The sequence below is a fragment of the Coturnix japonica genome, chromosome 3, assembly GCF_001577835.2.
Source record: "Coturnix japonica isolate 7356 chromosome 3, Coturnix japonica 2.1, whole genome shotgun sequence".
NCBI lineage: Eukaryota > Metazoa > Chordata > Aves > Galliformes > Phasianidae > Coturnix > Coturnix japonica.
Window position 1 is genome coordinate 10301001 of NC_029518.1, and position 14455 is coordinate 10315455.

Consider the following 14455-nt stretch of genomic DNA (forward strand, 5'->3'; position numbering starts at 1 on the left):
ACTACTCTAACGTAACAATTCAAATACTGATAATCTTTAATAAAGTACAAATATAGTAAAAATATTAAAAATTAGAAGCACAGTTGGCTACGTCACTCTTTTTCCACAAGATGGGCCTGAATTCAAATTCTTTTTATTTTTTCATTTTTATTTTTTCTTTTGTTGATAGAAACCTGTATAGCATAACCAAGATGGAGGGCAGCAAAAGGCTGCCTGAAAGTGAATTAGTCTTTGTAGAAAGGTGAAGAATGCCACCCTGTGAATCCTGAGTTGTAAATTACATCTTGTATGGATACCATTTTTGTCCACTTAATGGTGAGGACTAACAGCTTTTGCTTTGAACAGAGGTCATTAGTAAACATATTTCCTTGCTAAGAAACAGATGTCAGACAACTTGGCATACAGTGATTTTGGATATGAATCATTAGGAAAAGGCAAAAGATTTCAAAAAGGTAGCAAGTTTTATGAGCCACAGGCGATGGACTTATCTGCTGTATGGAATAATCAATAAATGATCCAATAACCTCGAGTTTCTGTATGCACTGCAACTCCAGGTCAGTGGAAAAAAAGAAATTGTCTGTGAGCTCAATTCTTCCAGAGATGGTTAAAAGGCAGCAACTACCCAGTATAAAATGAAAATGCAAATATGCGACGTAGCGTGAGAGGAGAAAAAACCCGACACAATAATTAACAAAAAGGAAGTGGATTAAAACGACAGAAGACAAGTGGTACTGAAGGCTGAAAGATCACAGCGGAAGGAGACACTTACAGCCCAGTTGATGTGAGGAGACAGAACAAAACTGAACTGAGAATTTTGCTTACAGGTCTGATGTAAGAAACACAGCTCAGAAATACCTTTTTCTTATCTAAACTTTTATTTTCTTCATTTCTTATTATTCTACTGAAAACGGTTTAAGTCAGTGATTTGCTCATTTCCTGTCACATGTGACTTTCTCATCGAGATAACTATATTCACTAATCTTTCTGTCTTGGGATTGGAAACCGCTGTCCTTTAGTGCCAGGACTATTTGAGGACAGAATTGCAGAGAAAAGAAAAAAAATATTTCAAAACTTGAAATAATAATAAAAAAAAAAGTTTGGAATATTGTCAGGATGAATGCATTAAAATTTCGAAATATCAACTACTTCAGAGCAGCAGTTGTTCTGAAATAGGGATGAAAATAAGGAATATTCTTCTTCAGCTTCTGATTCTCATCCAGATGGACACACTCAAAAGCACTTCTCATAGTCCCTACAAGGAGGAATGGTTCTCTGCACAGAACTATAGATGAAATGAAGGTATGGGTCTAATAATGAAGAACCCTTCTAGTAATGAAGAACCCTCTAGTAATGAAGGGCTCTTAATTACTAGACCCATACCTTCATTTCATCTATAGTTCTTAAGTAAACAGCTGTATGTTCCAAATGATAACATACCATTTCCACTCATGATATTCCAGAAAATGTCATTCTTACTCAGTCACAATAGCTATCATTATCTATGCTAATAACAACAAAAAAGCAACAAGAAAATACTGTAGCAATTAGCATCGGCACAAATTTACAGACACATCTCAGAAAACTCAAAGGGTAAATAAAAAGAGTAACCATCATCCATATTGTGAGAGACATTAATAGGAAATAATTTGTCAAGAACACTCCCTTGTCCAGCTGTGACTGGTTTCAATACAATCTCAAGAGTACAATTACAAAAAACACTGTTTACACTCCCATGCTGGAGAAGCCTCCACAACTCCAGTACCTTGCCCAAATGAGCTCAGTAATGTAACAAAAGCAACATGCAGCGAACATGTGGAAAACTCCCTTTTAAGCGCCATGTGTGGTGTGAGGACTTAAATAAAATTACCCACATTCAATAAAGTAAGGAGGTCAGAAAGAGCATAATGAAAAATGTATCAGAAGAGAACAACCTCAAAGGAAAATCACAAACTGTTGAGAGAAATTGAGCTTATCATACTAAGACTTTGCTCCAGGCTTTCAGTACAAGTTTGGGAAATGAAACTGGAAGTAAAATGACAAGCTGGTGCTTGGTTTTGGTCATTTCAAGTATACAAACCTATGGTTAAATGATTCTTAAATAGTTACAGAAATTCAAAGAGAGAAAGACAGCACGTAGGAGTGGATGCACAGTTATTACCTGATAAATCCTGTGATTTTCCAGATACTCTGGCACGTTTTGCTCGGTGACCAAAGTTTTCCGTAGCTGAAGTGGAGGCACCCTGTAACAAAATAAATGAGAATTAATTTGGTCATCAGGTAAGTTATAGAAAGCGCTGCCTATTCTGAGACAGGAGCTACTTCACAGCTGAAACCAAATCAAGTTACCTCCATACTGTTCTTTGTAGGGCAAGCTGTTCTTTTAGGTAGAAGAGTTTTTCTGCGAAGTTGGTATGGACTATTTTGTGCACCAGGACCTGATTCTTCTGCAACCATATCTGCAGGTACATCATCATCTGTCAATAACAACAAAAGTTTGTTCGTTAGAATTGCAGGCTGTTTTTTTTATACCATAAAAAACCACCACAGATTTTTAGATAAATACACCCAGTCACGCAAGGGTGGGGAAGTGCTACAGCACAGGGAATATTTGATGAAATATAAAGCACATTAAAAGCAAAAACGAATTAACCTATGTTCAACAGATACACAGCAGCTATACCACATGCTGTTTGGTTTTCTTTTAAGAGTGATTAAAAATAGGGTTTCACTTTATTTGCAGCCATTATTCACTATACTAACTTCATCACCCCGTGAGCTCAAACTTTTCACCTCTGTAAACCTTTTGTAACAACGACCACTGGAGCTTCACTATTAACCAGAGGTTCTCAGGAAAGCCCCTAGGAAATATGGCATTTGCTTCCAAACTCATGGCAGATTTTTCTAAAATATTTCAGGAATACCTCAGTATACAAATCCTACGGTAAAATGGAATAGGAAGGCAGCACATGAAGTAGCTTTAAAGAGAGGAGGAGATGCAGAAGGTGTGATACCATTTTAAGACGCTCATTTATTACTTTTGATTCCTATATGTAAATGTACAGGTATTTTTAATTATGCAAGATATCCAGCAAAGCAAGTAATTGTTTATTGTTACACATCTTACGACTAGGATCTCATAACGCAATTACAATAATTTAACACAGACCAGTACAAAAGCCTTCAAGAAAATAAATCAAAGCCTTGTTTTCTGCTGAAGTAAAAGCTGCACTTTCTGCAGGCACGTAACTGTAGGGAAAAAAAATCAGACTTATTTTTAGTTTTAACTGCTTTTTCATTTCTGAGCTGGATAAAACATGATGCACAAACGATAGCCGGAAAAGCAATACTGTAGAATAAGCAGTTTTCTTGAATGTATTAAGCCTGAGAAGACAAAACTAAACAAAACCACCACAGCAAAAACATACTGTGCATCCTTCAAGTATCAGGGCAGTCCATGCTCAAAACACAAATCAAAGAAAAAAATAAATGTTCCAAAAGTATTCCTTCTTCACATTTCCAAATAATAGTCTCACGAGCTTTTTTCCCCCAAATATAAATTACAAGCCAATTGCATTTATGTAGGTTTATGCACCCTATCATAGCCTAAGCTGCTATGCCAATGAAACCTAACCAGCAAAAGTCTGAAGAAAAAGTTCTCAGTGCCTTCTTGTTCTTTTCCAGCTCCAACTTTATGTTTGCAGCAACATGAGACTGAGCACAGTGAGTGAAACCATCAACATTTATTTAATTAACAAAACTCCCTAAGCTAAGCTAGATACTAGCTCACTTACCCTCTGTCCCACAGTCACTTACATGACAGACTCACTAGCACTGGAAGATTTGTCTGTCTCTGAAGGATGTTTATCCGTTACATAGAGGAATATCAATACCTGATCTGCAGTGCACGTCCCTGTGACACGTCCAGGACAGCTCTGGCATGGTGCTCCTGCTGCAGGCTGTTGATGCCTTACTAGGTAACTGACCGCACCCCCAGGATTCAGCCATGGAATTTTACATGTTTGTGACACCTCTGACAGAGAATACTGTTGTCAAGCTAACCACAAAGCATCAGAAGCTGGAAGAGAAAGCCTATGAGAGAAGAACTCCCAGCTTCCCTCACACAGCCATGGTGGGGAATTGGGGCTCTGAAGCAGCCCAGAGGAAGGCTCCCTCACAGCCAAACTCTGGCACCTGAGTGAGCTCTAACGCTGTATGCCACTGTATTCACACCCCGTATTTCCCTGTCTACAATAGAATAATTATTAATTCAGTTGCTGGTCCCTGTTACTCAGGGATGTTGAGCATCTTAAGCCTCTTCTCATTTCACACTGAACATGGGGCATGTCAGAACAGCAACATTTTCTTTCTTGTTCTTGATGGTAAATACAACAGTTCAAAACTGCCCCATGGAACACAAGAAAAATACAATAAGCAAAAGAAAAAAAAAAATCAAAGCGCAGAGGTTTGATCTCTCAGTAGGTGATGAAAAGGGCAACGGGAAAACCCCAATTGGGTTATTGAAAGAAAAGCAGCAGAAGCTGCTGAACGTATCACATATTAGCACTGCAAAGAAGATTGAAGTCTGTGTGGGTAGCAGGGAAGTAAAGGTCAGTTTGGCTGAAACACTGTGAGACTGGCTAAGCAGAAAGGATACATACTCATTTTTTTCACAGTAGATTTAGAAGGACAGCAAGAATCCAGCTCAAAGATCACCTTCCTAGCACAGATGACTTTAAGAGATGCACGCATTCACTCAGACTTCACTGCAGGCACTGGAAGAATTAAAATCTCCCTTCCTCCATCTGTCTGGGAAGGAGGGCACCTGAGGGAAGCAGGGATGCGAGCAGCAAGGTGCAGGAGCAGGGCAGGAGCATTGATGTTACCTCTCCATAAAGGAGTAACATGACAACACTCATAATTTTGCCTGGAAACCTTCTGTGCTAAACAAGCACTCTGAAAATTCTCCCCTAGAAACACTCACATAAACATACTCCTGTTTTAAGGACTGAGAAAAATCAATAGAGTCTCAATGCCTCCAAAACATTTTGAGAAAACCAACTGAAGTGCAACAGTACCGGCTACTGCTTCTACTAACATGAATAAAAGGCATTATCAACATCTGCTGCTGGTAGAAGCCTTTGCCTGATGAAAGTCATTAAACAAATTCAGGGGAGCATGTGTGTAATATTAATGCTCTCACACAACACCTGCTGAAATGATTCCCAGAAGCTGTCACAATTTTAAGTCAATACATTTGCGGTGTAAGAGATTAAAAAAGCTGAGTCTGTTCTCAAACATTTACCTGCAATGCTTTATACGGGTTGTATTATGTAAGAAGATAAAAATACTTTATTTGAAATTATTGTTTTTTAATTTAAAGGGTCAAAACCTGCGCCCATAAAACACCATGGGAAGATATGCTGCCAACCTGCTAAGATGACAGCTCCCATGCAGCCTGTAGTTTGAAGTGGAGACTGCAGTGGACACCATTTTTATTCAGGAGCTGTCTGAATATTTAACCACTAGCTGGGAATACCACACTAATAAAAAATATCAACAACTGAGGAAAACAAAGTGCAAAGACAGAACAGAATCGTTCATTTGGAAAGAACCTACAAGGGTCATCGAGTCCAACTGCAAGAAGTAATTCACTGAAGCAAGACCTACCTAACATCATAAGGGCAAGAACATTTTATGGTCTTTCATGGTCGAGCTCTAGATGATGTGTGTATACGTCCTACCCCCCTTCATTTTATGTTTAATGATACAAGAAAACGTTGAACTAAGAAGTAAATGAACTTATGGCTACTACTAGCCCTAAAACTAAGGACTCTGATCAACATGGTGGTGTGTTTTAATTATCATTATGCAAATCTCGCAGTATTTTCCAAACAGTATCCAAAGCAGCTCGACTCAAGCAGACAAAACTGAAGAGGTGGCATTTTTGTAAGGTTCTGATGGTACGGATATCTCTATTCTGAGTTGCAGGCATCAGTTTGGCATGGGAACAGGCCTAAACTGAAGAGTGCATGCTTTCAGAAAGACTCTAGAAAGATCAGACAGAACGCCATACGGAATAAGGTGATTCTGCCTTCTAGAAAGCCACAACTAGACAAAATAACCATTACTGGCTGCTAGGATACTTTAAGCATTCATACAATTTCTAAGCTGATAATAAGCCAAAGATATCTTATTCTCTAACACTATCCACGTTTATTGCAACAGTTTATTTGATAAACAAGTCTTAATGTGTTCGTATGTGTAACTTTTTGTATATGAAGGTAATTATTTCTGTATGAGAACTGAAATTCTTGGTACTCATTTAGAGCAAAAAAGAAGATTTTGGAATTTACATTTTAAGGTTTTAAACATCAATAATCAAATGAGACATCTTATTACTCTTTGGAATTAGGTCATGCAGTATAAGATAACATGATGACCTAAAAAGTGTAAGAATAGATCAGACTGATGCTCAACTCTATTTTTATTTGCACAAAAGCTTGTGTTCTACAAGACATCTATTTTTATTTACTTTTTTTAACCACAAGGAAGGAGATAATAACTATACAGAGTACTTAAGACTCAAAATACTTTTTCTGTTATTCTTTGGATGCAATGGAAATTAACTTATCTAAGAATCCAATCTTTTCTCCAACTCAGCTCCTAGTGAAGCTCATTACATCAATCCTTATGTAGGTCACCCAAATCAGATGAGAAAGAAAGCATTCTGACAAAGGTCTGTGAGGTCAACTAGCACTATCAAAATGCTGAATATTAAAGTACAGCTTATATACACAAGGCAGAAACTTAAGTTCTTAGAACTGGCACAAAGCAGGCAAAGTGAAAGTTGACAACAGGGAAAGAAACTGGCTGCAAGCCCAAAGCTTGTCCCCAGCTGTATTTCTTTAAAACTTATGGACAGTCACAAGCAGCTATTCACATCCCAGCCTTGTCCACTAGGGAATTCATAGTCTAAAATCATCTACCACAAAACCATGTGTGGACACTAATTTAAAATCCCACTCAATACTATAATGAATATTTTCCTTTTCAGAAGTCAGGAGCAAAAAGTGTTAATAAGGATCTGATGCAAAACTCTGATTTCTTCCCAGAGAAGATGCCCCCACTCTCCCCATTATACTAGCACCCAATTAACGAAAAACAAATACATTATCACATGGATTTTTATTAGACATAGAGAATAACTGTGCAGGTGCCTGCATACTCAAACTGTGAGTCGGATAGCTCATTTTAGAAAAGGGAGGAAAGCTTTCTCAGAACTAGCAGCTTTAATAATCAGCCCCGGCAGGTTTCAAACAATAGTACCAACAGACCAGAATAAGATAATGTTTTTCCTCTGGAATGTTTCCCCAGCTGATAACAGCATTACATCAAAGTAATAAACAGAACTCCAGGCTGTTTTACAATTATTTTATTAAGGAGTTCCTTTCCTGCTTCATAGGCAGCTTGACTCCTGCTCTGAGAAGTTCTCTTTGAGAAGAGACAAGGACCCCTTTTTGGATGCATTCCTCATTAATAAAGCAATACTTTCAAAGCTGTGGCCTTGCTGCATGGCTCCTTGATGATACTGGGAAAAAGCTGACCAAGTAGATTTTAAGGGTGCAAGAACACAGTGTTTAAGCACTATATAAGGCACTTAGAAACCCATCCTCATTACATTTTGACCAGTTGAGAAGGTCATCCTCCTCTTCAGCTTAAACACAGCAAATTTCAACTCATTAAAAACAACGGTCAGTGACAAGAATAAAGGCACCCCAAAAATAAAGGCACCTCAAGAATAAAGGCACCCCAAAAACACATTGTAAGAGATTAGTGTGTTTTATCCTGCATTACAGCTTACCACAGCAACCGTTCTGACCAACCACCATATTTTAGCTTCTGGCTGTGCTTCGACGCACCTAAACATGAGCAAAATAAAACCTTCCTCCTCATCTTCCTCCCAAGAAAATTCCCACCTTCCCAGGAAAAGGCATCTCAAACAGGAGATCCAAAACAAACAGGAGGTATGTGAGACAATATGTTATTCCCAATAAGCATAGCATAGTAGAACTATTAAGCAGAAAGGTCACATTCTTTAATGACATGAAATCTGGATATTAATAATATCTGTAAACTACAAAGAATGAATTAGGAGTTTATAAATAACTCTCCTTAGCAATGCTAAAGAATGCACACGTCAGGTGAGTTTTGTGGCTGTTTCTGGTATCTTAAAAACAAAAAGTGGGGGGAAACACAGTACAAGAGTGAGCAATTCAGTGAGAATGCAGAGATTTCACTTGAGGTTATCTCCATTTGAAATCTCAAGTTTTCTACAGCCCCTAACCGATCCATCTGCAGAGTTTCTCTTGCAGTGCACAGGAAGCTAAAGAAATCCGTCTCCCCTTGAAATGACAGGAAAGTTTATGTGCAATAAAACAATCCACATCGCTAGGAAACTCATTATGACAAACACTATTGCAACTATTCAAGCGTAACTCCCATAATGCATAATCTCAGGGTACAATCATTTCACCCAACTTTCAGGAAATGAAAGCCTCCCACAGACCTCTTCACCATGAAGCACATCTGCACAGCACTGCCCTAATGCTGGGAGGGGGTGGTGGCAAAATCCCCTGCTACCACCCCCTGTAGCAGATTGAGAAACGCTTGCCATGCAGAGCCATCTGCCCTGCTGGGACTCTATCAGAACTGACTGACATCTATCAATACATTGGCCCGGCTGGAACCCAGTTATGTCAAGGAGCAGCGATACACTGAACTAGGAATTTCCTAAGATTCTTTAAAATAAAAGTTTCTGAGATGCTTACCATTATAACTAAGGGCATCATCAACCTGCCTTGCAGCAGCAAACAAGACAAGAAAAGGAAAAACTAAATCATGACAAAAGACAAAATATTTCAAAATTTGTTAGACTAATAGGTGGAGTTAAGACAACAGATTATATGCAAATGAAGGAGAGTTCTGGGACTCATTAATAATCATTGTAGAAATTCTACACATATCTGGAGTAGTTTGATGCAGAAATGTCCCTAGTGTTAGGTATCTAAATGTCTTCAGCCTTTTCAGACCAGCAACCAGATAGTAGGGCTATAGTAGTTTATAAATTCCAGAGAGCATTTTCATGTAGTTTGTTGGATTGTTTTGTTTCTGAAGGCTATAAAACTTCTTTTTTTCCTTTTAATCCCTACTGGTACAATCACATACCGCACACCAACCTAAAACCATTGGTCCAGGAGGAAGCAAAGGGCCACCACATGGACTCAGACCCTATAACCTTGACACAGCAAGGAGGAAGAAAAGAAAACTTAGAGCGAATAATACCCATGGTTTTGGATATCTAACAGCGTGTTGCTATTAAACAATAACTGTGAACTGCAAAAGTCAGAGTACATATCCTGCTATCTCTTCGGCTGTTTTTCCTAACTCACTATTTTAGTGATACTAAACACAAGCACTGCTTCCTTCTCCCTCACCTACAGCCCAAGTACCATCAAGTACCACATTCACGCCATTTTGAACATCACAGTGGAAACAGAGAATTACGAATAACCAGCATTTGAACAACCTGACTAGAAACAGCATGCTGAACATCTACAAACACTACAGAACAAGGAGGAGAAGAAGAGAGGTGGGTGGTAGGAGAAAACTGAAGCAAGAACCCCCCCAGATCACTGTTGTTTTATTGAGCAAGAGGGACAGAATCCCCACTGCAGGGGGATACTTGTAATCTGATTTTCAAAAAGGCCATTTGATGATGATTCAGACAGCAACAATAACAAAAACAAAGCAAGCCTCATTTAGCCTTGGCTCAATCAAAAGCATGTTGTATTTAACATAGTTTGGAACGAACCTGCATTTTTTTGAAGACTTGCTCTGAGTCAGACGTATCTGATCACTATTTACTCAAAACTTTTCCAAATGCCTTTCCTAGTATTCTATTACTTGAATTACAAACTCCAAAGTGCCTGACAAGAGCAGGAAAGCATGGCTCTGTTCAGCTGCAGGGAAATGACTGCGTAAAAACAGCATGGGGAAGAATTACAGCAAAACCAAGCAACATCATGGCTTGGAAAGAAAATGCTTTGTTACTCATTACTTATTTGTTAGCATGGATGTTATTCAGATGGGTCATGAAAACTAACACCAAATTATAAAATACCATTGTAGTTGGAAACTTCTGATTTGAATCTGATTTTGTTAATGACAGTAAAAATGAATAACAGCCATTAAAATTAAGTACTGCGGGAGGAAAGGCCAACAGTTCTTAAGAAAGCAAACTGTATAGAACAACCAGCCATATTCAAGCCTTCTACTCTGGGAGATAAGACTAAAAGGGATCTGAAGAAGTAAGTGCTGGAAGTTTTCACCACGTTGTTTTTCATTCCTCTGCTGCCTCTTCCACCCAGTCTTTGTGTACAACCACAGCAGAATCCCGAACTTTGTTTCTTGTTAAACAGCTGCTCGTTCTTATGCACCCAACTTTCCATTGCACTTAACTTCCCGCTCCGTCCTGTATTCCCAACTGTTCCACAAGCCTGTGCTACTTGATCCTCTCTGTCTTAGTTTTTCAGAAACACTAAGAAGTACAGAACAAATAAATGCAGCCTGGAAATACTGCTCTTTGCCTGTGCATAGCTGCTGAGCATTCTTCTCCAAACAATTCTGATTATATATACACAAATATATCACAGAAAGAGTCATGTACATGGCCTAGGAGCAGCTCCAAGTGTGCTGATGTACCAGAAAGAATAAGCACTTATCACTTAACTGAAATAATTTTGCCTGGTGCATCAACAGACTGGTCTGGTCAGTCACAACACCTGGGTTGAGGAAGGCTGCCACTCTTAACTTACTGCTGGTTTTAGGTCATCCAACTATACCCTTAAAAGGCTGCAGGAATAAAGAGCATTAAATTAGGAAGGAACACCATATTGCAAACCATGTGAATGGCTAAAAAGCCTTCAGGTAAGTTCTGTGTGACAGAATTTTATTGATAATATTTGGACGGTTTGTCTTTCAAAATAGATAATTACCTGAAAAATGAAAAATAAAAAAACACCAACCCAGGGACTTCTTTGGTCCGAAGCACTGTAAAACTTATCTTACAAGCGTACACCAGTAAGGGGAGAAAGCAGTAAGACACCGGAAGGATTTTACAAACAAACAAATAAACAAAATTCCATTTGAACATAATGAGATGCTTCTTTACTGTGCGGGTGATGGCACTGGCAGTTTGCCCAGACAGGCTGCGCAGTCTCCTTGATGGTCCTCAGCAGCCATCAGGACATGGGGCTGGGCACCCTGCTCTGGGTGGCCCTGCTAAACCCTGAGGCTAGAGCACAAGGCCTGCAGAGGCCCCTTCCAATCTAAACCACCCAGAGATTCTGAAGCAAACTTCAGCACCTCTGTATGCCTTTCTCCTCTCTGAGAATTTATATTCTTGGTACTCTGAGTTATCTTAGCATCCTGGCATGAATGACCAAATCAAAGTGCCTAACAAGAAAACTGTTGTCCCAATAATCATGCAGCTCTCTCTGACAGTTTGTTAGGTGCATGGCCATATAGTCTGCAAAAAGAGGAGTTACCATCACAGGACAATGAGATCATCGCTTAATGTTAATGTGTTGAACAGTCAGGTAACCACTCTCCTATGGGAGATGCTCTGTGCTCCTAGTCATCTTCATGCTCCTTTGCTGGACTCCCTGCAGAAGTTCCCCGTTTTTCTTGAAAAGGGGAGCCTAAAACTATACACGGTACTCCAGATGTGGCTTCATAGAGCTCAGCCGAGGAGGATCATCACCTCCCTTGCCCTGCTGGCCACGCTCAAACATGCACCTCAGGATACCATTAGCTTTCCTGGCCGCAAGGGCACACTGCTGGCTCACAGTCATGACCTTCACAACTGTAAATTCAAGCATGCTAGAACACACTGAAAAAACCCCACAACTAAGATCCATACCAGCTAGAAAAACAGCATAATAATATATTCAATCTCCTACACCTCTATTCTAAATTACAGTCAATTTGCTAAAAGTGAAACCACATGCAATACCTCTCCCTTACAAGGTATGTTCTCAAACTAATGAAACCACAGACTGCACTAAGATGGTTATATAACACCAGTGAATTAAATTTATTTTCTTTGCCCTATTTTCTGTTAGTCTTGGTAATCATCACCCTGGTTTCAGCTTTGTTCATTGAGTGATCCTGTCACAGTCTCACTCGTTCCTTACTTACCAACTTGACACACCTGCAAACTACTCAATTGTTCCACTGTTACTCATTTGTAAGAACACCTAGAGAGAAAGCCATGTTAGTCACTACAGACAGAGCAGGGAGGGAAACCCAAGCTTACCCTGATGAGCCTTGTAGACATGTTCACAAGCACAACTGGAACAGCAGAAGATAAGCACACTAATTAATTGAGCCTTCCTACCCCAAGCATATACCAGCATGCTGACCATGCAGTTTTGCAACTACATGAACAGCATTCACTTCTCTTTTCTCCCACTGGCTGGCTAACAGAGAAAAGGAATAGCCATAATAGCCATAAGCAATCTGGAAGGATGGCCACATTGGTTAAAAACCCTATTCTCAATGACTAGCTTGAAACTGACAGAGCCAATTCAGAACTGGCTGCTGCCATCTCAAGATGCCTTACTTGATTCATGAGCATATGAATGATTAATGTTTCCCAGATGTATGCCAAGAAGGTTTTAAAAGACACTCCAACTTACATTCTTTCAACTGCTGCTTCTTTCTAACATCACTGCTATACAATGAGAGTAGAATAGGTGTTTTATATGAACTCCTTTGGATTTAAATACTACTGAAAATTGCTGGTGACAAGAAAGAAGGATCTAGTGGACACCAGCTTCCAATGTTAGATCTGAATTAATTTACTCTCTGCCAAAGCTTAGGAGATCAATTCAGCACCAGAAGTCCTTCATTTCATTAACTACATGTAACTTGTTTTTCTCCACTAGACTTGCAAACTATGCAGAAACAATTGTGGTCATTAATCCATAACTGAAATCTTAACAGAACTGCCACTTTTTCTCTGCAAGGTAACAACAGCATCTTGATGTCACACAAGAAATACGTGTGCTCCAGAAACCTACAACCCCTCCACAAAAGGTATCTGGGCAGCAGTTAAGCTTGTCAAGAGCACACGCATTCCATGGTTTCTCTGTGCTCTCAAGGGCTGGACAAGCAGGCATTATTCAAAACCTGCAAAAGGTGGAGTTTCTGGACAGCAAGACTTGAAGCCTACTTTGAAATATGGATTACATCCTGAAGAACCTCATCACTGTACAGTAGCTAGCTAACAGCATTTTTCCCTTCCTTCCCCTGCTACATGTCAGAGCACAGCCCACCACTGACACAGACTAACAAGAAAGGCGAATAAAAATTATTGTGCATCTGTCAAATGATGATTAAAATTAAATAGTGTGATTTGATGCCTGGGATTCAATCTTTGACGTGTAACACCTGACAGAGAGTGAATTATTTCTTGCCAGTGCTATGTGGATCTTTGCTACTGGCACAGGACAGGAAACAGGCCAGAGCCAGAACTATGATAGGATGAATCCTCATTTGCAGTTTATCAGCACAACCAACACCAGCAGCAGACCGATGCACTCAACTATCTATAGTGACATTCTGGGAAAACATCACTGTGGCTGGAAGTGTGCAGTCACAAGCAGAAGTGAACGAGTAAATGAAACAAAGTGCTGCAGAGATGTATTTCCTGAAGAGATACCTGAGGTGTTCCTTAAAAGTGTAAGGAGCATTTCTGGAAAAAGACACTCTTAGAAACATTTCCATAAAAAAACAAACAAAAAAACCAACCCCAAACCTACTCGGGCTCTGAAAGGACCTGCAGGAGGTTCCATCTTTTGTTGACGGAAGTTTGAGATCTCTGTAAAAAAAACCATAGGTATGCATTTCTACACACAGATGCTATACAACAATAAAAATAAATCTTAAATGCAGAGAAGTGTCAGGTCCTTCTCCATCTTGCCCTTTTCCTTTCAGCTTTTCCTACATGCTTTGATCTTGGAGAACTGTGGGGCTTCAGAGAACACTGGTCAATGCCAACAACTCAGCTCCAATCCAACATTAACCATCACTTCTATAGAAGAGTTTTTCACTGGCAAATGCCTTGAAGGAAGCTTTACTGGAGTGTCCAGCTCTTTCAAGACGAAAACCTCTATAAAGCACCTACAAATTGACTGTGTATTTTAGACAGACATTCTAGAACGAGACAAACATTAAGGTCCCTTCTGACCCAAGTCATCTACAATCCTGAGAGTCCTGTAGAGTTCACCCTTAGTACAGAAGGCTCATAAAACTCATCAACTGTTAATTACACTCCATCCAGAACAGTGTCCCTTTATTTCCACACATTGCTTTCATTTTCCCATGGGTATAA

The 14455-nt window shown here is 39.5% G+C and overlaps 1 protein-coding gene across 3 annotated transcripts in view; it reads right to left on the bottom strand.

The window, feature by feature from the left end:
- The window catches only part of FBXO11 (F-box protein 11), a 60698-nt gene that overhangs the window by 27947 nt on the left and 18296 nt on the right, over window positions 1–14455 (bottom strand). For 2 of the 3 annotated variants that reach the window (XM_015856900.2, XM_015856899.2), the window contains exons 1-3: window positions 3891–3981; window positions 2347–2474; window positions 2159–2240 (exon numbers count right to left, since the gene is read on the bottom strand). In XM_015856900.2, the coding sequence (XP_015712386.1) occupies window positions 2159–2240; window positions 2347–2474; window positions 3891–3939 (259 nt within the window). In that variant the 5' untranslated portion in view covers window positions 3940–3981. Of the gene's footprint in view, window positions 1–2158; window positions 2241–2346; window positions 2475–3890; window positions 3982–14455 lie in introns of those variants that run through there. The other variant, XM_015856901.1, reaches the window with a different exon arrangement.